Below are 26,136 nucleotides of genomic sequence, written 5' to 3'. Positions count from 1 at the left end.
TATACTGTACCTTAAGGGTGGCCTCCCCCTTAACGCACACTTGGGAATTTTGAAAATCCGTAAGGATTACATTAGAAGGCCTTAACAAAACTCGCTGGCCACTGCTGCTGCAGATTTTGTGAAATGTGTTGAGGGAAATTATGGATAGGGCAGACCCCGTGTCAAGTTCCATCGACAATGGAACTCCCTGCAATTTCACTTTAAGGGATAATTTCTTTTTAAGGGGTTTGTGCGTGCCTATTCTTAGAATATCCCTACGTGTTGCACAGAACCCCACCCTGTTTTGACTGGGCACCCTGGTACCTTTCAGATTCAATTCTTCCTTCGGTTGTGCCTTCTGTCGACCCAGGCAAACCGCAGCGATGTGGCCTTTCTTTCCGCACGCTCGGCAAATGGCGGAACGGAACCGACATTCCGCTCGCTTGTGGTGACCACCGTATCCGAAGCAATGGAGCTCAGCTGGGCCCTTGTCCTGACGATCTTTGGACCTCCTCCCAGCTGCTTGGTAAAGCTTGTCCACCTCTTCTTCAGGATCTTCTTCCGAATCCTCTCGCACGTCCTCCTTATGGATGGTGGCAGTCTCTGGAGCGCTTCGACTAGGCCGCATGTTCTTGACCGCTCCACCTGCAGCTTCCTCTGCCGTAACCTCTCGCAGATCATCTTGGAAAGAGACATCTTCCTTAGGAAACAGCTTCTGCTGTAAGTCTCTGTTCCTCAGTCCGCACACAAAACGGCCACGCAGCCTTTCCTCTAAGTCCTTGAAATCACACGGTTTAGCTGCTCTTCGCAATGCTGCAATGAATTCTTTTGCAGATTCCCCAGCTCGCTGATCCCTCAGTTCAAATGTGTGCCTCCAAGCAATGACAGATTGCTTAGGCTGGAAGTGTTCTTTCAAATCTTTCTTCAAATCGGAGTATGAAACAGTTTTTAGCGAGGCCGGGGCGATTAGATTCTCGGCGATCTCAAAGGCGTCTTGCCCACAAACGCACAACATTGTGGCAGCCTTTAGACCTTCTTCCCTTATCTGATTTACGCGGAAGTAAGTCTCTACTCTTGCAATGTAAGATTCCCACTTCTCCAGGTGAGAGACATCAAATTCAGCTAACTGCCCAATTTTTGCCATGATCAGGAACAGGGTTTTCTTCAGCTGCACTTACCCTCCAGCGATGCTGTACTGGCAGGATAGGCGCTGACTTCAGCGCCGTTGTTCCTCTTCCGGACTTCTTTGGGTGAGTCTTCAAGTTTTCCTAGCTATCTAGACTGCATCCCACCTTCGTCGCCAGTGGTAAGTCCAGAGAATAATGGCGCTTGAAGCAATGCATTTCTAACATGTCTTTATTCTCTGACTACAGTCAACGAACAACCCGAGCAGAGGCACGCAGGCCTCTATTTATACCCTCTGATCCCCGGGCAATTCCAACCAATCACAAGGCGGTCTTTTCCCGCCTTGCGCATGCGCACAAGGCCGGCGCCGCTCAGTCTGGTCCCAGGCAGCTTTTGCAAATGCCCGGGACTCTTGCAACGTCCCGTCGGACGAAGGCGTCCGAGTCCTGTGTTGTCTTACAAATAAATAGTTCACTTAGACTTACCAAATTTGACAGAACAAGGTCTAAATCCTTCCGTTATATGACTTCGTTATATTATGAAGTCGAGGATATTCCGGTCGTTGGAAGAACTTGACATTACGTTGTGGTTGAACTATCACTGATGACAGACGAACTCACAGTGACTGGCTAAGCTGAGGTCCAGTCTGTGAAGGGGAGTCTGGCTTCAGATGGCCCAAATAGCCTTCTCTGCAAAAGGTTTACAAGTGAAGGGGAAGACCCAGGGTTGATATTTCTCTCTGCAGTTTTCTCTTCACAATAGATGGAAAGAAAAAGAAAGGAAGATGACTGTTATGTGCTCCTGGCTACTTTCCTTCACAACCAGTGGCAAGCTCGCCTGACCAATAACCAGCCAAGACACAGTTAATACTTCCTTGTTTTGTTTATTGCAATAAGAGGGGGGAGAAGCTATCAAAGCTTGGTTCTCTCATAAGTTTATCATCTCAAATCAACATCTTTATATACTCCTTGCACCGGCCGCCCATCCCTCCTCATTCCCCATTGGCTGAGGTACTATGAGATTACATTCTGTACGATCACCTTCTGTACGATCACCTTCTACATATTTCCTACTACCCTGCCTGAAAATACTAAATCATACATTGCATGTGCATTATAATTAGCAGATAATGTATGCAAGGTGTGTCAAATAATATTCAATAAGATATTGAGCATGCTCTATTGTCTTGTTTTTGAGTTCCTGTTTATTTTATGGATTCTTAGAACAATAGGTTCTTTCCTGTTTTCCCCCATTCAGTTAATTTTCCTGTAATTCAGTCAATCAATCAGTTTATTATTACAGCCATAGTCCAACACATAAAATTAAACATTCAAATAAAACGTAACTAAACAGAACTGAACACAAGAAGGCATAGCAATATATTACAATTAATGATGTAATCAATGAGTGTCCAAAGTCTGCCTAGTTTTACAGACAGTATAACAAAACCTATCTACCTTCAGAGAGACTGAGTCATACTGACCTGACAATAAAAATACACTGAGTATGGTCTAATACTGAATAAAAACACATAATAAAATTAATTATAAAAGATTATTAAAAAGATCTAAAATATTTATTTATGTTTCTGGTGAATCCCCAGTGCTGCTGCGCTGAATCTAGCCACCTGCTCTGTGATCACTGCCTGCTCGTCCTTAAGCAGCCACTGTAGATAAATACTTTCCAAACGACCAGGATACCTATTGATTATGGGGAGGATATGGTTTTTCCGAATGGCTCTGTAGAAGGAACATTGAAAGAGTATGTGTCCAATGGTCTCCACCTCTCCTGTTTTAGTTTTCCTGTTTTTCAATTTGTTTTGTTTTACCTTTAAGCTAGCTATTTTCTCTTGCAGCTACTTCCTCTTACAGCTAATTCCTCTTACAATTTTAAATTTTGAAGATCTTTCATTTACTTCTATCAATGACTAACTGAGACTATTCTTCTAATTTTTAATACAGAATTAGTGCACAAAGGTAAAAGTATTGCTAGTAGTCTCCCCCCCCCCTCTCTCGTATTCTCACAGGCTCAAGGTTGACTCATCCTTTCAAGGTTGATAAAAAGAGGGCCCAGATTGTTGGGGCAATATGCTGGCTCTGTAAACTGCTTAGAAAGGGCTGTAAAGCACTATGAAGCCATATATAAGTTTAAGTGCTATTGCTATTGCAAGTACAAGTCCAATCTCAGAAAAATGGGGACGAATTAAAACATGGAGTCAAAATGAACAAAAGGATCATACATTTTAAAAAGAGGGAAAGTAAGCCAGGTGATTGAGCTGGATTAATGCTTTATTACCTAATCTGTACAAATCAGAAATTTTCTTCCTACCCCTTCCCTTTCTTATTTTCTTTAATTCTGGATGATAACTTCTGCTTCTACTAATAATATTTATATTAGCAATCATTCAGTATAAATTGACTATGGGTGGAATAACATTTTGAAGCATTCCATAGATCACATTTTTTTTCTCAGAATGCTTGTTGGAGCAATACTATAATGCAATATAGCATTATTTCAAGATACCTGTACTTAGGAGGAAAACAAATTGCAGTGTCAAGCATAAAAAAAGGTTATGAGAGCCTAAAGAAACCAGATTAGTGTTTCTCTCCTACTTTACAAAACTGAAAGAAGTAAATCAATTTGTACTTATTTCCATTATGTCCTGAGGCTATTTCCTTCTTTTTGGACAACTATTTAACTTTATTTTCCATTAAGTTTTTAACAGAGTTTTAGAAAGTTAAAGATGCAAAGCACAAAATGAGATAGTTGAAAGAGCAATGTTAGAATGAATTTTTTTTAAGTGATAGATTTTTTTATTTCGAATGAAGGCGAATCTACGTGTCCCAGGATAATGTTCCAGGATCCAATCTGGGTCGGTCACTGGGATCGGAGGTTTAGTCTTTCGAGCTTTTGGATTTGTGCTGGAGCCCCCATTCTCAGGGAATTTCTCTCTAGCAGAGTGTGAGCTGTTTTGTGTGTGATACTTATTTATTTATTTTTCCCTGTTTTACTTTGGATGATTGCTCTTATTTATTTTCTAATGAAAATGTGAAAAAAATGAATGTTATTTTTAACTAACCTCAGGGACATTAATTTACCCTAATAGATGGTTTAAATTTTCTTTAACAAATACGTGATAAATCATTTTTAATGGTAGACTACATAGTCTTCCTCCACTTGAGGAATTCTTCTTGACAGAAATATTGCAACTTAAATGGTAAAAAATGACAATGTTTGGTTATCATGGCAAGCTGCATATAAATAATTTTTATGTCAAATCAATAAATGTTCTGGTGAAATGTTGAATATTTTTAATTATTTAGCATTATATCTCTCAAATTGGGTTGAACCCTGAACCACGTGACATAACTCATTGTTATGCAGATAAAATATAACATATCAGTGCATGTGCAAACACACATCGTATCTATTTTATTTTATATTAGATACTATATATTGTAATCACAAAGTAATATACAATTTTAATTGCAACATTTAAGTTCATGAGTGCATGTGCTAATGCATCATATGTGTATGTGTATGTGCATGATAATACTCTTTTTCGAAAAAAATACTGAAGAAAAAAAGGTTCCTGATTAACTCTGGTCCACTGCTCTGTCTGAACCTGAAAATTCCTCATTTGTGAAATACAAATATAAATTATTTGCCTGTGACTAGATCTTTGCTTAACTATGTTGATTAATTATGAAGCTTTGGTCAGGTTAATTTAAATCTGCTGAAGGGAATTTTTTGGCCTACTAAAATTTGGATTTCAACTCATCCATCCCAACAACATAGAAAATGTCAATGAACTGTAAAACTCAAGGATATTTGTTATCAGCTGTTCTTTAGATATAAACCTTAAGTTATTTATGTAAGTTACACATCCAAGAATGAGCAACCAGCTCCATACAGTCAGTATATTTTTGTCTGACTTCTCAAGCAGTCCCTTACATTAGGACTTGGTTTTTATATTAGTGCTCAAGGTTCTTGTTTTTTTTAAAAAAGGCTTGCATGCTGTAAGCCAGGGGTGTCAAAAGGCCGGCCCACCAGCCGGACGCATCATCCGGAAGCCATACCCACCCCATTGCCGGCAATGGCAAAACCGTCCCGATATGTTGCATGATGTCACGTGATGTCGCAAGTTTGACATGTGTGCTGTGAGCTTTATGACCCTCAGATACCTTATATTAACACAGCTTTGATTAATTAGCTAGATAGATTTTGATTTTATCTGAGTGATGGAGCTGCGTTTTTAGCATAAGTACCAGCTGTCAGCATCAGAATATTTCTGCATATCTTCCTGTTAATGTAATTGTAGGAACAGCATGGCATAAGTAAACATCCTGATATAAGCATGATTTAATGCAACAAAAAATATGTATTTTGCTCCCCCTTTCATCTTAGTCTGATTAACACTAGGTTTACTCCTATAAATTGTAGCATCCTATATTATTGGGCAATACATTACAAGCATGATAACATTCAATACTACTTGTAATAGTTGCATTTTAGAGCTCTTATAACAGCTCCAGAATTAGAGAGAATGTAGAATTTGGTTTTCGTGCAAGTCTGGTTCTAGCAATATCAGCAGAGCAATATCCCACCAGTAATTACTGGGCAAAATGTATTGCCAGCAGGTAACAGGATTATGTATTAAAAGAGTTGGCAACTGATGCCTGTTAAATTAAAATATATTGAAAATTATAATATTTTTGTTATACCATATTTTTGTTGTTATATCTAGCTCTTTTTGAGTTTTCATGCAAAATTATAATAGATGGATGAGTAATTGAGTTTTATGGTGCTCCCTGAGTGCTTCCAAGTATCATAACATTGAATGGGTGGAGGCTTGTTCTCCCCTTAAGTGCACTTAGAAATTATTAATACAAGATTTTTGAAAAGGATTTACTTAATCTTGCAAAGTAACACTTCTGCCAAATCAGACTATTTTTTCTACTGGTTTTGCATTGTTTGCTATATATTAAGCTTCAACACAATTTGATTAAGTAGGAACCATGTAGTTTATTGTGTGTGTGTGTTTGTGTGTATTCCAACTTATTTTATGTTTTAGTTATTACATTTATTTTATTCAGTATTTAATCATTGCCTTAAGCATCATTTTAAAGAGAATATTGAAAAAATAAATTAATAAACAAAATATAATTTTCATATTAGAAATTATAACAGAAAAGCATATACTGTTTTAACTCTTCCACTTCTCATAAAATGTTTCAAACAGCTAAATTACAATAATTCAGTTCCTAATAAACTGTGGTTAGACCCATGTTTTGCTTGTTTTTGTTTTTCTATCTGGATGTTTTATAGATATTACCTCCAAAAGATAGAGTGGAGAGAAAAAGAAAAAGTGGGATTGGTTCTTAAAGCAAATTATTTTAAATAAATGTCTTTAAATAAGGGTATTTAAGTTGTTGTATATCTTTTTCCATTAAGAAATAATTCATAGGCAAGACAGTTTGGTATAATTAGCTCTTCAAGATAATCCAGATAGGAAGCACAACCAGGAGTATCAGTGTAGGACATGACCAGGCTGAGCCCAAGGGAGGGGTCAAATGCATCATCAGTCATCACCTTGAATTCCTTTGACTTTTATCTACTTCCAATTTGCTTTGACCATTAGTAGCTCAGATTCTTTTAGAGAACTTAAGATTGCAATAAATCTTTACACTCTTTTGAACTGTTTGGATCTCCTGATTTCCATGGTGCTTGACAATCAGCACTATATTACACTATATTATGTAACCTATATTAGATTACAATAAACAGTATTTTGCAAGACCGAAAATATTTCTCTCTTCCTGTCTTTTTCGTCTCTCGAAAAGTAAGGGAGACTCTTTCTCAAGCACTTCTCATCCTTTCCCCCTATGTGTTATCTTCCCATTGCCTAAGCTGTAGATCTTCTTCCTATCTCCCAGTTCATTCTCACATACCCCATCACATTTTGTTCACTGTGAAATGTTTTTCACTCTGCTCTGCCCTCTGTCTATTAGGTTAGACTTAGCATGTCCCATAGCAATAGGAAGTATCCCCTCCTGCCCAGTGCCTCTATACCAGATTGCAGCAATGAGATTGCTGTCATGATAGCAGCCAGGTCATCTCATCAGGCCTTGTGAAAGCACAACTGTCCTTCAAGTCAGAATTGTGTTGCTTTTTTCCCTTTAACTCAATTCAGTGCTGGCTTGCAGCTATTTCAGGCCATTAAAACCTATAGGCAAGATGCAGATGGGACCTAATTATACTTGTTCACACTGGACTGAGCTGAGAATGTGATAGAAGTATTAACTTGAAAGCATATTTTCTGACCTACCCTCTTTGTTCGACTCTGTCTAAGGAACTTTCCATTTTCCCGACAAACAGGGTTTTTAACATATCAAGACTGGACAGGATAACCTACCTATTTTATCATGGGAAGACTTTCTAGTACGAAAAGTAGAGGAGGATCTGATTACTAAAAATCCTAACCGACGTCTCCTATGAAACGGATCATAGTTGTGGTGTTCTTATAAGTAATACCCTGGCAGTACTAACTCATAACCTTATAATCTCTGAAATCATCTAATGCAATGGGCATTCTGATAAAAAACAAAAAAATGCTAGAGCCTGGCACTCAGACAAATCAATCATCAAAGATAAACAATATTTACATACCATTAAAAAGACCAAAACACCTAGCAATCAACAACCAGATAATCAGATATTAACACTAGGATTAATATCAGATCAACAATCAACTAGTAATCAATACTCAAGTCAACGAACTACTAACTCAGACAAACAATCAAAGGGTAAACAACAGCCCAATCAAGGAACTACTAAGAAGACAAGAACTCTCCCACCAATAATGACAGATCAAGCTTATTTATATATAATGAGAGAGCAAACCCCACTCCCTTCTAACATTGACGATAGTACTTCGTTGGGTAATAAAACATCTGCAAAGCAATAGCAATAGCACTTAGGCTTATATACCATTCCATAACAGCACTATTCACATCCTTTCAATTATATATATATGTTTTTGTAGATTTTCACGGGTACAGGTATGCAGGTTTTGGCGTATTCGGGTCTTTTCCCATGTAAGATTGAGAGTATCTTGGTGACGCTTCGACGAGGTCCCACTCGTCATCTTCAGCCTGGGATCTTTGGCTTCGTGCTTGTGCGAGCAAAGTGTGATCGGAGCTGCCGTCTCTCTATAAATATTGGTGGGGGTGTGTGGAGTGCTGGCTTAGTTGCTGTAGGAGGGTTGATTAGCTATGTGGGAGTTATTGTTTGCGGATTGTTTGGCTGTTTCGTAACATCCTGAGTACAACTCCACGACCGACACACGGGTAATCAGAAAACACAATATTGCTGGACCCATTACCCAACACACTAATGTAGGACTCTAGATCACATCACTATAGGACTCAAAACACAACGTTGTAGGACCCACCAACCGACACAACATTGTAGGACTCGAAATCGCAACATTGGAGGACTCAAGACACTACACCAGAGGTCTCGTCTAGGCTGTGATGTAGCATACCGGGCTTTGGTTTGGCTCCGAGTTTGCGGTCTAGCTCTGTGTTCATGGCGTGTGTCCATTTGCTTTGTGTGGTGGTCGGATGGAGGTGCAGCAGCTGGTGATGTCATCGTGGTTTGGCTTCTGGATGGTGGTTGCATTTCGTCTGAGGGATGGGTTTGGGCTTGGGTTTGGGTCTGGTGAGGGTGAATGGTCGTGGCGTACTGTGTTGTTCTGGGTCCGGTATCAGTTTTCGTGGCTAGGACTCGTTTGTTGATTAGGGCTAGTTTCCAGCTGTCTGGTAGGCGGGAGGTATCATCACGTTTATTCATGTTGTGGGGTGTTTTTCTATTTTGATGGCTTCTATAATTATTCTCTTGTTGTGGTGTTCAGTTTTGGACATTAGTTTGGTTCCTTCAAAATAAATTTCATGTCCTGTAGCTTTAAGATGCTGGAAGAGGGAGGAAGTTTTTTCTTCTTTTCTGACTGCGTTCTTGTGTTCTGCGATGCGGGCATTTATTCTCCTATTAGTTTGTCCAATGTACGTGGCTAGGCAGATTTTGCAACCAATCCACCTACAGCAACTAAGCCAGCATTCCACACACACCCACTAATATTTATAGAGAGACGGCAGCTCCTATCACAATTTGCTCGCACAAGCATGAAGCCGAAGACCCCAGCCTGAAGATGACGAGTGGGACCTCATCGAAACATCGCCAAGAAAAGACCCGAATACGCCAAGACCTGCATATATATATACACATACATATAAATCATCCATTCACATTCTTAATTTTGTGTGGTCTTTCCATTTTTCCTTTCTTCCATCCATATTTTTACCAGCAGTCATTTTTACATACATTTTCCCTCCCTCATTCTACTGAGCATTCTTTCATGCTTCTCATTAATTTAAACCCATGTATTGTTACTCCCTAAAATAATTCTTTTTATTCTTGTCCATGCAGGTTTATTCATTATGATGTTAGTCAACTGAGGCACAGAAGCTTTTAGTAATAAAATGAAGGTATAAACCAATTCATTTTAATTGTATCTGTGCAATGTGTAACATTCCCTTCTAGCAGCAAGGAGAATACCAAAGAGTTTTGGCACAATTTGGATTAGGCCCAAATCAAGCAAAGCCCAGTTGTAACCCAGATATATTTGTGCTAATCTAGGAAAGCTGTGCAACATACTGTTGCTCAGCTATGACGTACATGTGGTTTACTGACACTTTTCAACAGTTAATATGGATAAAATCAACAATACAATTCCTTGTGTTGATAGTCCTCGAATTACGACCACAATTGAGCCCCAAATTTCTGTTGCTAAATGAGACAGTTGTTAAATAAATTTTGCCCCATTTTATGACCTTTCTGGCCATAGTTGTTAAGTGAATCTTTGCAGTTGTTCAGTTAGTAACGCATTTGTTAAAAGTGAATCTGGCTTCCCCATTGACTTTGCTTGTCAGAAGGTCGCAAAAGGGATCACATGACTCCAGGACACTGCAGCTGTCAAAAATATGAGTCAGTTGCCAAGCATCTGGATTTTGGTCACATGACCATCAGGATGCTGCAATGGTTGCAAATGTGAAAAACAATCTTAAGTTACTTTTTTCAGTGCCTTTATAACTTTGAACAATCACTAAATGAACTATTGTAAGTCGAGGATTACCTGTATATACCAAACAGAAATATGAAACCCTGATAACTATTAAGCATTTCAAGCTGTCTCTCCCTGTGCAGGAGAAACAAGTCATGCTCTTTTCCATGATCTCATTTTCATCGTCATGGAAATCTCTCTAAGTAATAGAGCATCAGGGGAGAAGTGATCAACTTTTATGTAATCCAGAAGGTAATGCAAGACATGTGGAAGCAGCTAAATCCTGATTGCAATCAGAGGCTGTTTTTCCTCTCACCATCAGAGCTTTGTAGTGGCTTAATTGATGATTCTCATGAATCTGTTTTTGTTTGATTATAACTTAATTATGTTCTGTTTTTCATTCTATTATTGTGCTGTGTTTTCTTCTTTATTGATGTACACAATCCTTTAAGTGCATCAGTAAATTAGATTAAAAGGAAGAAAATGACAATAGTCAGAGGATGAAAATTAAAAAGAATTGACTGAAGACTGCTAATATGTCTCCAAACTCCCAAAGTCCAGGAAAACATTTTGATGAAAAAGCTTCACAATTATCTCTAATTTTAATATATTTTATTCAGTAGCCTGTAAAAGAAATACAATGTTTTGTTGGGTAATTAATACACTAGTAAACAGAAGATTGCAGTTTTTAAAAAAGAGAAGAAATTTTGCAACTACCAAGTTATAGGTAGGAAAGATATCCTGATCCCTTGGTACAGCTTAGATATTACATACCTACTTAAAAAGGGAAAGTTTTAATGTCTTTTTGACTGCCAGAAGTGAACATGCAAGTTGCAACTTCATAAACAGTATATATCTTGGCTTCTGTTTACCTTAAATAAACAATCCTAAATTTAAGCTACATATTAAAACATGTGTAGACTGTTTCATGGTAGACAGATGCTGATTAACAACAAACATTCCCATTAATTGAAATAACTTGTTTAGAAAAAGAAGGAAATGAAATATAAGAACTAATTGAACAAAGACATTTCCATGTCTGAAAGGTGAAGAGAAAAGTAAGAGATCTTACCTCATCCTCTCTCAGGATCTTTACCCCAGTGGGCATAATTACTACAGAAGGTAACAAGTACACAATACAATTACATAGGTTTATTGAACAAAACTTGAATACAGATTTTTTTTAGTACATTCCTGAATTCCACTTAATTGGTGGTGCACCCCACTGATTAATGTGATTTTTTTCCTTAACTAATGTAAACAGAAGAATTATCTGAATTACTAATAAAATAGTTACCAAAATTTGCTTTGTAGCTGCTTGAGTTCAGAAAGATTTGCAAGAAGAGACCAAGAATAGTAGCAGGCAAAAAGTCATGGCTATGCCTGGATTTCATTGTCTTTGGCATTTCATTATTCTAGTTTCCCCCCCAGCATATTGCTGCATGTCCATGCATTTACTCATGCAGATGGATTGTATATACTTTATTAGAATGAATATATTTATATTTATCATATAAAGAATGAATGAATGTTTATCATGTAATGTTCATTAAATTCATTAGCTATCATGATCTAGAAATCATTTGCTGGGCAAACTTAGAAAAATGCTACATTTTGATTAAACATGGAATGTCTCTTATTCAGCCAACCCCTTTTGCTATACAATGTAAGATGTAAAAAGTAGCAGTTTATTTGAAAGCAAAATGCATTTTGAATCAGCAGCAAAGGAATGGAACAAATAGTTCACAAGCTTTAGAAAATGATAAAGGACCATTGGTAAGGACCTGAAGTTTCTTTTTCCTAAACAATTCTTAAGTTTATGAAGTAATACCGACTGAAGTAAAAACAATAGGACAGTACTTAATTTCTTAAAATAAATTATTTAAGATAATTATCCTTTGATTATCTTCTCTTCAGTTTTAGAATTGGGGCCATTGCAGCACATTAACAAAAGTTACTCTAAGAATATTCTCTAAGCATAAAAATGCTAAACTATATTAACACTCAACTATATTAACACTCATTTGTCCGAAATGGTATAGGGTTTCCTGCCTGAGCAGGGGGTTGGACTAGATGACCTTCAAGGTCCCTTCCAACTTTACTATTATTATTATTATTATTAAATTTATTGAGAATTTTAAGAACATTTAACTGGGAATATGAATGAGTTTGCAGTCTTCATTTATGTAAATAATCAATTCCACTTAATATAAAATAAGAATGTGTAAGGTGATTATTATTTTTTTAATAAAGTGGCATATATTTTGCTGGGGGCATACTTTTGATTCTGCCAAAACTAGGGATACAACGTATCTGAACAGGCAAAGAAAGACATCAATAATTGCAAAGTGGACAAATTGGTGTAAAGAAGGACACAATAGCTGTTTAATTTTCCTGGCATTTGTGTCAAACAATTACAACAAAAATTGCAAAAAAAAAAAAAGAATTACTTAGGTCTACATGAATATATAAAAGCATTAGAAAAACTGGTTTTTCAATTGTAATATTACAAATGAAGGCAAATATACATATCCCAGGATAATGTTATAGGATCCAGTCTGGGTCAATCACTGGCACCAGAGGTTTAGTCTTCTAAACTTTTTGACTCATGCTAGAGCTCATCCTCAGGTAATGTAATATTGTTCAAATCAATCTTTATTTTCAAGAATGCATATTAATAATAATATCAAATCAATGATAATGCAATTTTCAAATTTCACAATAGAAAGGTAGGATGAGTCATATCACCTACAGACATCATAGATATGAAGGGCTAGATTGAAACAGTTTGCTGGAATCAGGAAATAAATAATACAAAATCTATGCATTTGAGTCTATCAAGAAAATGGAATGAAGGAAGCATTTTTCATGCAAGAAGAAGAATTTACAAGGTTACAATACACAAAAGTTTGAATGACTACCATTGGGAAAACAATCCATCTTTTTTAAAAAAAATAATCAAGATACTCAAAAAGCCAGACAATATTTATTCCTGCTGTATGTCATCCTCCTTTTGCTAGAGATCTAGTAAACCTACCCATACACTACATTGAATCAGGAATCATACAGATTGCTACCAAAAATTTGAGAAAGGGAAGAGCAAAATGGTGGATAGTTTTGTGTTTATTCTTTTATGTTTGAATGTCATGTGCCCTTCATTAATATACTTTCTATGTCTTTTTGTCGCTTTGCCAGAACAGAAAACAGACAATTTTGCATTCATGTTAGTTCTCTAATCCTGCATTTATTCTTCTGAGATATTTTCACTTTATCACTCAAGTGCAATTCTACAAAATATTTTATTTTTAAAAAATACAATTAAAAAATCCAGTAAAAGCATGGAAGGAAGGATGAGAATTTCTTTAACATTGTTTTTCAGGTTGCTTATTTGGTCCTATGTTCCACATTATTATTTTTTTAAATAATGCTTCCCTCAATATAATATGATAAGCATATGCTTTAAAAAAGAAATTCATAAACTGTAAAATATATTGCATAAAATATTCTGAACTTGTTATAGCCTATTGATATAATAAAACACATTTTTGTTTTCAATTATTATCTCCAAATACATCATCAAATAAAAAGCTTGTGCCTTTTTCTTCCTTAGAATGGAAAGTTCTTACACACAAACACACACGAACACACAATTCCTGAATTTTTTAATAGAATTTCCCTACTTTCCCTTGACTGATGTTGGAAGTATATAATAGCCAACGTTTTGCATGAATATTTTGAGAACTTTACAGTGCAGGAAGAGAAGAGAGTTTACTCCTTTTAAATGTAATCCTATGCATAACTACTTAAAGCTAAGCACCCATGAGAACAATAAGAAAAACTGGTTATAAGTTTGTAACCTGTATAATGGTTGTAATTGTATACTTAAAGCTGCTGCCCTTTCTACATCTAATTTAGTTTCATTAAATTTAAATATGTGTGGTGGTTTAGATAAGCTTTGGGAAAGAAGTCTGAAGTAAAACCAATTTAGTTTTTTTTCTTTTATCAGTTCTGAAATAAATTGATAGTAAACACAAGTGTATTCTGCTGATTGTTTATGATAGAAGAGGAACTAATTGCTAGATTATCGTATTGAATTATAATCCATTTGTACAGCTACTTCAGATTTAATAATCTCCAGTGTTATTTATGCAACATAGCTTTCTCTATGTGAAGCACTTAAATGGGATTGGGTTCTTTTAATTTTTAGTATTAGCAAAAATATTAATTATAAAATATTTATAATAGCTTTGCTTATTGTATTTTTGTATCAAAATTTTTCTATGGAAAGCTACAATAGTTTCTCAGCATAATACATACTTTTCTTGTCAGTAATCCACCAAAATATTATAATAATAATAATAATAATAATAATAATAATAATAATAATAATAATAATAATAATAATAATAATAATAATAATAATAATAATAATAATAAAGTTGGAAGGTACCTTGGAGGTCATCTAGTCCAACCCTCTGCTCAGGTAGGAAACCCTATACCATTTCAGACAAATGGCTGTCCAGTCTCTTCTTAAAAACTTCCAGTGTTGGAGCATTCACCGCTTCTGGAGGCAGGTTGTTCCACTGGTTAATTGTTCTAACTGTCAGGAAGTTTCTCCTTAGTTCTAGGTTGCTTCTCTCCTTGATTAGTTTCCATCTGTTGCTTCTTGTCCTGCCTTCATGCACCTTGGAAAATAGCTTGACTCCCTCTTCTTTGTGGCAGCCCCTGAGATATTGGAACACTGCTATCATGTCCCCCCTCATCCTTCTCTTCATTAAACTAGACATACCCAATTCCAACAGCCTTTCCTTACATGTTTTAGCCTCCAGTCCCCTAATCATTTTTGTTGCTCTTCTCTGTATTCTTTCTAGAGTCTCAACATCTTTTTTACATCGTGGTGACCAAAACTGGATGCAGTATTCCAAGTGTGGCCTTACCAAGGCATTGTAAAGTGGTATTAATACTTCATGTGATCTTGATTCTATTTCTCTGTTAATGCAGCCCAGCACTGTGTTGGCCTTTTTGGCAGCTGCAGCATACTGCTGGCTCATATTTAAGTGATTGTCCACTAGGACTCCAAGGTCCCTCTCACAGTTACTACTATTGAGCAAGGTACCCCCTATACTATACCTGTACATTTGGTTTTTCTTGCCTAAATGTAGAACCTTACTTTTTTCACCATTGAATTTCATTTTGTTGGATAGCGCCCAGTGTTGAAGTCTGTCCAGATCCTCCTGTATCCTAAGCCTGTCTTCTGGAGTGTTGGCTATTCCTGCCAGCTTGGTGTCGTCTGCAAATTTGTTTGTTTGTCTGTCAAGTTAATACAAACTGCTGTTTCAGTATTGAAGGTTGACAGATAAGTCATTTGTTTAGAGAAGTATTCTCAGATAAAACATACATCATCATTTTGTTAATGATCACTACTAATTTTCCACCATTTGGATGGATATGAAAAGGATAAACAGCACTATATGAAGCATTTCAAAAGTCTTAGTTTTTGTGATTATTTTAATTTGTAAATACTTGCTTGATCAATGAACTCCAATTGTTAAAAGTATGTTAAAATTAGCTTTAAAAATAGTTGTAAAATTATCTAAACTAAATGTATAAACTTTTATTTTAATTTTGAAAGTTGCATTTATTTTTAAATAGTATAAAACAGCAAGAATGGAACTTAGAAGAAAATAAAATTGACAAATTCATCCATATGTGTAAAATCAAATAAATATGTTGTCAAGCCATATGGATTTCATAGATTTCTTTGTATATCACTTCCATTCAATTTTTACATTTATCTGTTTTTAAAAAATGAAGAAATGCACTATTGTTGTTAGATGCATTTTCCCGTAAGATATATAATTCTTCTAAATTTACATTGGTTGCAGCTTTTTCCAAACACAGTATTTATAAGGACATTTTCCTTATTGATATATTTTAAGTATAGTTTTTAAATCAAACATTAAACTTCAAAACTTGAGCAATTGAAAAATAACTGGGTTCATTTAAAAATGCAGACTAAACACTATTCTCTGCCTTGAGAGCTAAGATACAAGGATGATACTCAGATTATAGGCTTTGAGAGCTGCATTTTGTTTAGACACATAGAACAGGTGAGATTGTGCCATTCTCTTTCCATTTCAACAGAAAAGATACATAGGACATATGTAGAACTATATTCACACTTTATTTCCATTGTAAAATATATGAGGGTGCTTTTATTTTTAATCCCTTCCATGCCTATTTTACAACCTCCTTCAGTTTTGCAAGTGAAAAATTCTTGCTTATAGTGTATATCTCCATGTTTAATGCAATCATATAAATAATTCATGAATAATTTTCAGAGAGAAATTAGATAATTTATAGTAGATTATTATGATTATCACACATATCTGTAAATTTTGCACTCAAATGTAAATGATTCCATCCTATTGAGAATGCAAATATTTTTTGTCAGTTTGCCGTATAGGATTCACCATAGCAATGCCCACATCACTATTAATCTGGTGCTAAAGATGCGTATTATATATGTTTTAATCAGCTTTCCCTATCAGTTGTTTTTTCTGGCAACATTTTCAAAAGCAATTTTCCAGATCATTTTATGGAGTATTTCAACTTCCTATCCGAGAACAGAATGACAGGTCCGAAGTCACCCAGCTCGGATTTGTACCTAAAGCAAAATTAGAATATGATGTCTCTATTGTTATGTCCAGGCTTTAACCATCACACCAAACTGGGTCTTGCACTATATCATGGGTGTCAAACTCGCCGCGTGACGTGATGTGTCGCAATGTATTGCGACTTTTTTTGCATTCCTGGAGGTGGGGTGGGCATGGTCTCCATATGATGAAACCGGCCCACATGCCGGCAGTTTGACACCTCTGCATTAGATAGTTGAATTCAGAAGTGGGCTGGCTGGCTCAGGAATTCTGGAAGTTGAAGTCCATAAGCTGTAAAGAGATTGCAATTGCACTCTGATTTAGTTGAACACAATGTCTTTAAATATATTTTCTATTTCCTCTAGACTTTTAAGTTTCCATGAATGCACAGATACACTCTAAAATGGCTGCAATTGATGTACATTGCTGCCTTTCATGACCATTTTTTCCATTTCTAACGCATGCTTAGTAGAAGGAAAGGATTGTTTCTTTTGTTATATTGTTTCAATTATTTTTATTTCAAATGTTTTCAGAGCCTATGTTTCAATAGCTTTAGTATAATAATCAGAATAACTTTTGGCTTGCTTTATCTAGCCTACTGTATATACTGTATTAACTGTCTTTCTACTACTGCAGTTTAGGTACTTTAAATTATTTTATTTCAGTTTTCCTCCAACCCTGAGGTTATTTCACTACTATAATCTACTATAATAAAGCTGAATTTTTTATAATATTGTTCTGTTTATTTATTTATTTGTTTGTTTATTTATTTATTTAATCCACATAGTCTGGGGTAATTTTTATATAGATAAAATTTATTTGGTGTTTCAGATTTATGGCTTTTCCTTTGTGCAAAGATGTTTCTGCCATGTAATTAGGAAAATATCAAGCAGCAAATAAAGATTTTATAATCTCTGAATCATATTTAATTTAAAAGCTAGCATTAGAATTCCTACATAAAGAAGCATTTTTAAAATAATAACATTTTAAAATAATCCTGTATTCATACTGCAAACATTTATTTTTTATAAAAGCTTATATCCTAAGGATGATTAAACAAAAATAAACACTAAGCACAGTACACAGGAATATCTAAGGCTAATTTTAGTTTCAAATTCAATTATATTTCTTGTGCATATGAGAGTATTTCCTGCATTTGAGTTAATAAAAGAATACAAATCATTCTGTGCCCTGTCATGTTATTCTCAAAAAGAGTCACATTTTATTAAAAGGACCATTTTCCGTGTCCATCCCCCTTGATGCTCTCAGAAAAATATGAAGAATTCATGGTAACATGATGAGCATGGACTAGTCCCAGTTTTATCACTAGCTTAGCCTATGTAGAGGCTATATGTATTTAAGTTTTCCATCACAACAAATGTGAACTGATATAGAAGTAGCATACACACCACCAATCCTTGTCTATTCCTCAAAATAATAGAGTTGAGTGGAACTGCTAACTTGCATGGGGAAAAAACAATTAAATTGCCTCAATTCTAATGAATGAATTGGTTTCCAAATTGCACTTAGGAAATTCTTCAGTTATCGAGGGCAGTTCTGTTTAATGCTTTGTTACCTTTTGGAATATGGAGTCAACCAAGGCATAAGATTGCTTATGACCCTAACCTTCTTGGTTTTCTGAAAGGCATTTTCAGAAATTTGGCATCTTATGAACCAGCCAGTTTGTTGAAGGAAGCTAATATTTATTTGTCTATTTTATGGAACTGTTATGTATGATAAATGCCTGTACTTATTTACTTATTTTTTATTTACTTAGGGATTGTTTGCTGCCCAGAGTTATGTATTTAAATAGATAGCTATATAAATTTTCTTATCAAACAAATAAATAGGCATCAAAATGTTATTTTAAAAAAGTATTTGTGTTTCTAGAAAACACAATATGAAAAGGCAGATAAATATTAGGCTTTCATGGAGAAAATCTGTGGAGGTAGGAGTAAAAAGTGACTTGATTGCACATAATCAAGCATTAGGTTTACAAAAAAAAAGGATTAGTATTCATGTAACAAATCTAAACAAAGCAATAATGGCAGTACAAAGTGGAGACTAAGCTTCAGAGAGAGAAAAAAGAACAGGGATTTTAAAAGTAATCAAGCAAGGGTTACGCATGAAAATAACACCAGAAATCTAGCACACACTGATTACTCATTGCATTCAGTCTGGGCAGATTGGATTGCTTCTGAAATCCTACAAGATTTAATCACCCACCCATCTACCCTGGAATATACTGCCTTCTTTACTTATCCAGGTGCTGTTTCCAGGAAGAATCAAAGAGCAACAAATCTCTAGCCATTTCTCTTGCTATTTAACTTCAAGAGCAAGGGAATTATGTTCACTTAGGGATTCAGCATACAGGCCTTCCTGGGCTTTCTTACTAGAGATAAAAAAGAACAGTTTCTTGTAAATAGGTGTGCATTCTGATCTAACAAGGTTCTCTGGAAACTTACCTTATTGAAAAGGCTTTGCAAAGCTATCATCTGAGTTACACTGAACTAGTAAACAGAAATATTTATATTGCATCCATCTTTATATGGAAAATTGAAAGTTTAATTATACTATAAAATAGGCAGTGTAAACACTTTAAGTTATGTGCTTAAAAAGTAAAGAAATCAGAATGTGTCACAGTCTTCAAATCATGCATTAACAACCTGGTTAAAGGTTATATATCTTTAGGAAAGAGTTAGGCATTCTTAGCTGTGTAGGTTAAATTATGTATAGCTTTATAATTTAATTTTAGAGGAATGATCACAATGTATAGCCCTATTTCTGCTTGTGATTCCTCTAAAACAGGGGTGTCAAACTGCCGGCCCATGGGCTGGATGCGTCACGCAGAAGCCACACCCACCCCATTGCCAGCAATGGCAAAACTGTCCTGATATGTTGCGCGATGTCATGTGATGTCACGAGTTTGACATGTCTGCTCTAAAACATAGGTATAGCTCCTGTCAAGTTCTTCTAAAATTTCTCTCGGAATAATAGTTTTAATGAAAAATAAGAATAATTGTGCTTAATTAAGTTAATGTCATGGTTCCAACAGATGAAACTCTTCAAAGAAATTTGAGGCATTGTTTACCTTAAAGAATCTTTATTCGAGTAGCATAACATTGGCATGTATATAGGCAAAGCCAAAATCTGAATTCCCCTCCCCTCAGCACATAGTATCAAAGCACAATTCCCTCCTTTAATTAATAGTCATAAATCACATTCTCCAATTAGTTTGAAATGCAGGCTTCCCTCCAGTTCTTCAATCGCCATTTCTTATCACCTCTTATTTCAAAAAACCTTGGTTCTCACACTAGTTACAATATTGTTATGTCTAACATCCCATGCACATTCCTCCTCTCCTCCCCCAGTATCATCTAATTCTAACTCTAATTCTAAGAGTAAAACATAAGAAGGAAAATGGCTGCATCTCCATATGTTGTCAAAGCAAGAACATCCGATGTTAGCATAGTTGACAGTTAAATTTAATTAAAATACATTTAAATTATGTTTGTACTCTATTCTGACCAAGTTCTTGCTCTGGACCACTCACTTTGGAAATATGGCCTGTAGCATATCATTCAAAAGGTGAAAGCTTCTGCTTATAGATCTTCAGATAGTTTACCCTGAAATAAAAAAAAATATATTTGATCAAATGAAGGGCATTCATAAATATGTATGCTCAAGCAGATATATAATTAAAATGTTATTTTAAAAAGTAACATTCTAGAACACAGGTGTCAAACTTGCCGCATCATGTGATGTATCGCGACATATCATGACGTTTTCCATTTTGCTGGAGCTGGGGTGGGCGCGTCCTCCGCATGATGCAACTGGCCTGTGGGCCGGCAGTTTAACACCCCTGTTCTAGAACAATAAACTATATTTTAAGTAAAAATCAGGATCTCTAATTAAAATTTAAATCAGAAAGAATGGTCTTCTATTCCATGGATAATACTACTATAAGATCTCATTTGGAGGTTGTTATATTGATCTAAACTATATGGTATATCTAATCTATGCCATATATTTTAATGTAGAGGACTTGCATTAATTAGATAAAATTTCCCAGAGCATATGACAGATCTCTGTATATACTTCCCATTTGGTTAAATGTAGGCAGCAGTGTGTGCACTTACAATATGGTCTGTACTTTAGAGAACTTTTGCACAAAACAGTATGTTTGCTTAGAATAAAAGTGGATTTAGTGATTGTGGCATGTTGGTCAAAATATTGATAAAATGTAAGCCGACTTACTCCTGTTCTGTCTCCCAAAGTCTAGAATAGTTTTCTAGGATTAATTTTTTCAGTCTATTACTAAACTATTTTCATATCCAGCCAAATCTGCCTTAATTAAGGGCATCTCAATATTCCAGCTGTACTTTTCAGTGTGTCCCATATTAGAAATAGGTTGGATTCTGATTTACTAGGTTTGATCTTAGTCCATAGGCCAAGAAATGATGTTGGATTTTAGAGGTTGCTTACTAGTGGGAAGAAGTGATAATAAATCAGTTTTAAAAAGTTGGTTGTGCTGCAGTGGAATTCCAAGATAGCGTTTGTATAGTAATGCTTGTATATTAGGGAAGGTCTAATGAAGCTATGGTTAGTTTATGGTCAAGGATCAGAAACAGGAAATCCAGCTACTCCGAGATTAAATTACCAATAGGCATTTCCATCCCTGATAAATATAAGTGTTCCATTCTTCTGGTAGATTATTCCCAAATACATAATTACCTGAGGCTATAATTGGCCTAGTGAGTTTTGGAGAAGTTTGTTGTTTAGCTGTCTCAAGTGTTTACCATGGGATATTACTGCAAGCTAGTAGTCCAACTCCTTTTGTTTGTTCAAAGATCTAGTAAGTGAGTTTATATTGTAAGCTGTGCAAGGTTGCTGATTTGGTAAAAAGGCAGCATAGAAATTTAATAAATAAAATTTAATAAATAAAATTTCAACTATAGTAGGGGCTTCTGGATACAAATTGGTATAAAAAGAGCTTTAGAATAAGCTTTGAATCAAAACGTAACTTCACCCTAAGTAAGCATCTACTGTGGTCAGAAAAATATGTAATATGGTACTTAAAAATACCATAATATTAATAATATGAACTTTATTGTTCATTAGACTGTGCATTTGTTGTGTTTTCCCTTGGTGCCATGAGAACTAGATTTTTTGTTAAAGTCATAAAATTCTTAATGAATTCTCAAATTTATTTGCATGTCAAGGCAAATTGGTTTATGTATTATTCCCTCAGTGTATTTGTCTCAAGACACAATTAACTGCAGATCACAAATATCTATTATCTTCCTGTTCTATGTACGGTGACATCATCAGAACTATTTGTTTCACTTGGAATTATAACTTTCCAGTCGAGCCGTCTTCACACAACCATTGGTACTGTGTATATGACAAAAATGTGAGATTGTGGCATGCAATCTAACAAGATTTTGCATTTCTTTTCAGGGTCTGTGAATCATGGTGTTCTTCCTGGATCATGTGAAAATAAGTATTGTGGCTTGGGTAGGCATTGTGTCATCAACAGAGAAACAGGACAAGCAGAATGTGCCTGCATGGAATATTGCAAGTCTCATTACAAGCCTGTTTGTGGTTCTGATGGTGAATTCTATGAAAACCACTGTGAAGTGCACCGGGCTGCCTGTCTGAAAAATGACAAGATTACTATTGTCCACAATGAAGATTGCTTCTTCAAAGGCAAGTAGTATGGGATAATATCTTAAAGACAAAAGACATTATTTTATTTATTTATTAAATTTATTTGTCACCAGTCTCGTTTCAAAATCAGTTACCTATTTTGAAGTTAATTTGATTAAGGTTCTGGGAAATGTTGTAGTGTGTATTGTGAAGAAATGATGAGAAAGTTTAATTTAACAAAGCTTTTTTACTGGAAGAAATCTTCCGGGTATGTTCAGTTTCCAACTATCTCTTTGGAAAAACAATGATTGCAGATAAATTGTATGCTTGATAGGATTGTTTGAACCAGGATCTTATGACCTCAATTTGGAGAGGTAGTCACTGTGATCAAGGCTGAATTATAAGAAATGCACCTTCAATTCTCAGTGGAACAGTTTACATGTAGAAATTTCTTAAGACAGTTGAATGTTATGGCTATAGTGAATAAATGTCACAGATGCTCCTATTGTTCCTTTTTAATCATTTTTAAATATCCTTATTTCATTTTTATTTGCTCTTTTCTTTTTTTCCTCTATTCTGATCCTGCCACTTATTTTTTTTCTTATCATAATTTAAATGTGCTTATTGCAAAAACTGGTTGTATTATATTCTCTTTATATAGCATTGAAGGCTTTATAAAGCTACAAATTAAGAGTGAGGGAATTTGATAGTTTTATTTACAGGTCATAAGAAAACTTCATTGGAGCAAGGAGGAATCCATAGAAAAATTGTTACATATGGAGGCATTCTTGCACTAATTGTTCTGTTCATACAGATTTTGCTCTGATTAGCCAGTGAAGACAGACATAAATTAACAAATATTATGCTGAATTCTGATTGTTATCCACTCTACTAAATCATGGGTCGCAAACCACAAATACCACATAAAAACTAATTCATTAGCCTTGGGGCCTTAGTTTTAAAACCTTTTAATCGTTGATATTAAAGCTTCTAGTGAGTAAAAAATAAAGAAAATCTCAATATGCTATTAGACATTAAAATATATTTATTTCTTAAACAAGGAATTGTAAAGCAGAACTGTTTTATTTTGCCCACTTAACTGGAATCATTTTTCATTAATCAGAAAACCAATATCTGGGATTATTACTGAGTTGTTATTTTATTTTATTTTTATCCAAATTCATCATCTCCAAAATATTGTTGCAGGCCACAGTAATGACTTGAATGGCTGCATACAGCCTTTTAGATGTGAGTTTGAGACTCATGAATTAAAGGAAAGGTCAGTACTGAATTGTTTGTTGGGAAGACAGCTGGTTGCATAAGAATGAGATGTATTTCTGAGGCCTAATTTAGATGTAACTTTAACAACATAGTTGCTATTGCTCAGTATTTGATTATATCATTAAAACTGCATGAGCATATTATACAGGATTGTATCTGCACTACTGATGCTAATTCATATTCATGAAATCCAAGCAATAGATGTGATACAAAGCTTTGGATAATAATGACTTACATGTAGACATCAAACATTATTTTTCTCCTTACATCCTTAGGAATAATAAGAAATCCATCTCTTTTTTATCTATATGTTAAGATGCCCTTTCAGGAGGAATGTAGAATTACTGAAAAGGCACAATTAACATTTCTGCATAATCACAGATGCTTTTCTCATCTGTGGCCTGGTTTTCATTTTAAAAAGTCTGCAAGAATCATAGATGCTTTTCTGACTGTCTGCTCCCAGTTAAGACTTCCCATTGAATAAGAGCTGGCAAAAAGATTTATTAGGAGATCTTTCCAAAAAAGAACATATATAGGAATCATAACTGGACAACTTTGTTCCAGTTATTTCCAAAGAACTTTAAAGACTTTGGTCTACAGGAAAGCATAGAAGATAATGGATAATAGAAGATAATGATGAAGATGGGAACTAGCAGCACTCGCAAAATTAACTTAATTGGTTAGAGAAAATCAAAAACTAGATTAGTGATTGGAAACCTCTTATTGCATTTTTGCAGAAAGAAATGAACTGGTGATTTATATATTTGATTATTAGAAATGTAGATTATGGCAAGAAGGAAATTGTGATGTAATGTAAGAATAAGTAAAATATAAATAAGTTTATAACTGCTTTTAAGAAAATTGGAAACCACTTCTCTATTGTTTTTTCTTTTTTCCTTTCCCTTTTTCCTTTCTTATTACTTATTACTTTTTCTTATTATTTTCTAAATTAGCATCTGCTGTTATTTGAAAACTTCTTCAATAAAAATATTTTTTTAAAAAAATCATCAGAGGTAATAATATCAGGAGACAAGTAACTTTTTTCCTAGATTATGATGGTTTTAATTTTTAATCTTTTTTAAGTATTTTGCTTAAACAGAATAGAAGCAGAAGCAAATAAAGAATAATAAATAAATAGAAAGTCTTGCAAATGCTATTAATAGGCATTATTTAGATGCATATACTGTTATCTATGAGTTTATCATTAGGTTCTCATTTAATTTAATACCTTTGCAGTTAATTGTGAATAAAAAAGACATAACAAAGATATAACAAATTGGGCCAAAGATCTATATAGTCCATCATCCTCTTACTCAGATATTGGAAGCCCATAAGAAGAAATGTGGAATTGATGTGGCAATACAAGGCGATAGTAGAACAGAAAACAAGGAATTGGAGAAGATCATGAAATATCTAGATCTGAAAATCAAAGTTGGAAGATTATGGCCTAAACCAATCTGGGGGGGGGGGGGTTGGTAATCAGCATACTTTGTGATTTTACTCAGATTAGTAATACATTTATTACTTGAAATCCTATATCTTACAGTGTTTGTCAAAGACTCGATTTTGATTTCTGATTTTCCATAAAACTTCACACCATGTAAAAACAATATGAGATTTAATTAGCATTTTTTTGCAGTTTGATAGCCAAGATTTGTTTTCTTCAAAATCACTGAAAGTGGAATTATAGCAATGATAAAATAATAAGAGTGTTAATAATTCACCCTGGAATATGCCTCTCATAATGTTTTGTGCCCGTTGTGTTCAGTATTCCCAGATATTGTGGCAATTTGTTGATTTATTATTAATCATTTCCAAAGTTTCTTCAGTTTTTCTGGTGCTAAGCCAATATTTCTTACAAGACTTGTCTTGATCCTTATATTCTTCTGTTTTTGTTCTTTCATGTTTTTTAAATTACTCACATCTCATTTTAATTCCTTTCTCTTGGCCTTCAATCTCTTCTTACAATTCAGGATTGAATATGATTTTGCTTTTGGCTTTCTAACTTTGATACCGTGTTGCTTGTAACCAGCATTCCTATACTGTAGGCAAATGATTGGTCTGTCTGATAGATGTAATTATAGATCTCAGCCCCACAAGATAGATTTTAATAAGAAACAAAACACACATATAAGTACTTATTTTATTTGTGACAGCTATGGTAACCTGCAAATTTTCATGTGTTGTCCTTTCCTCCCCATATCTTTTTGTGAACCTGAAAAATTTGTCTGAAATTTGTCTGAAATTTCATTCATTAGATACTTGGCCTAGGCTTAAATCCCATTTAGCTTTGTGTTGATAGCGGCTCTTCCTCCAGTTCTTCAA

The 26,136-nt window shown here is 34.8% G+C and overlaps 1 protein-coding gene across 1 annotated transcript in view; it reads left to right on the top strand.

The window, feature by feature from the left end:
* Positions 1–26,136, top strand: part of FSTL5 (follistatin like 5) — a 340,144-nt gene that overhangs the window by 96,258 nt on the left and 217,750 nt on the right. The window contains 1 exon segment of the mRNA XM_015820299.1: positions 22,367–22,590. Within this exon segment, the coding sequence (XP_015675785.1) occupies positions 22,367–22,590 (224 nt within the window).

Source organism: Protobothrops mucrosquamatus, unplaced genomic scaffold (assembly GCF_001527695.2).
Source record: "Protobothrops mucrosquamatus isolate PMUCROS unplaced genomic scaffold, P.Mucros_1.0 scaffold1115, whole genome shotgun sequence".
NCBI lineage: Eukaryota > Metazoa > Chordata > Lepidosauria > Squamata > Viperidae > Protobothrops > Protobothrops mucrosquamatus.
Note: the sequence above shows the minus strand (reverse complement) of the source record. Positions and strands in the feature narration are given on the sequence as shown.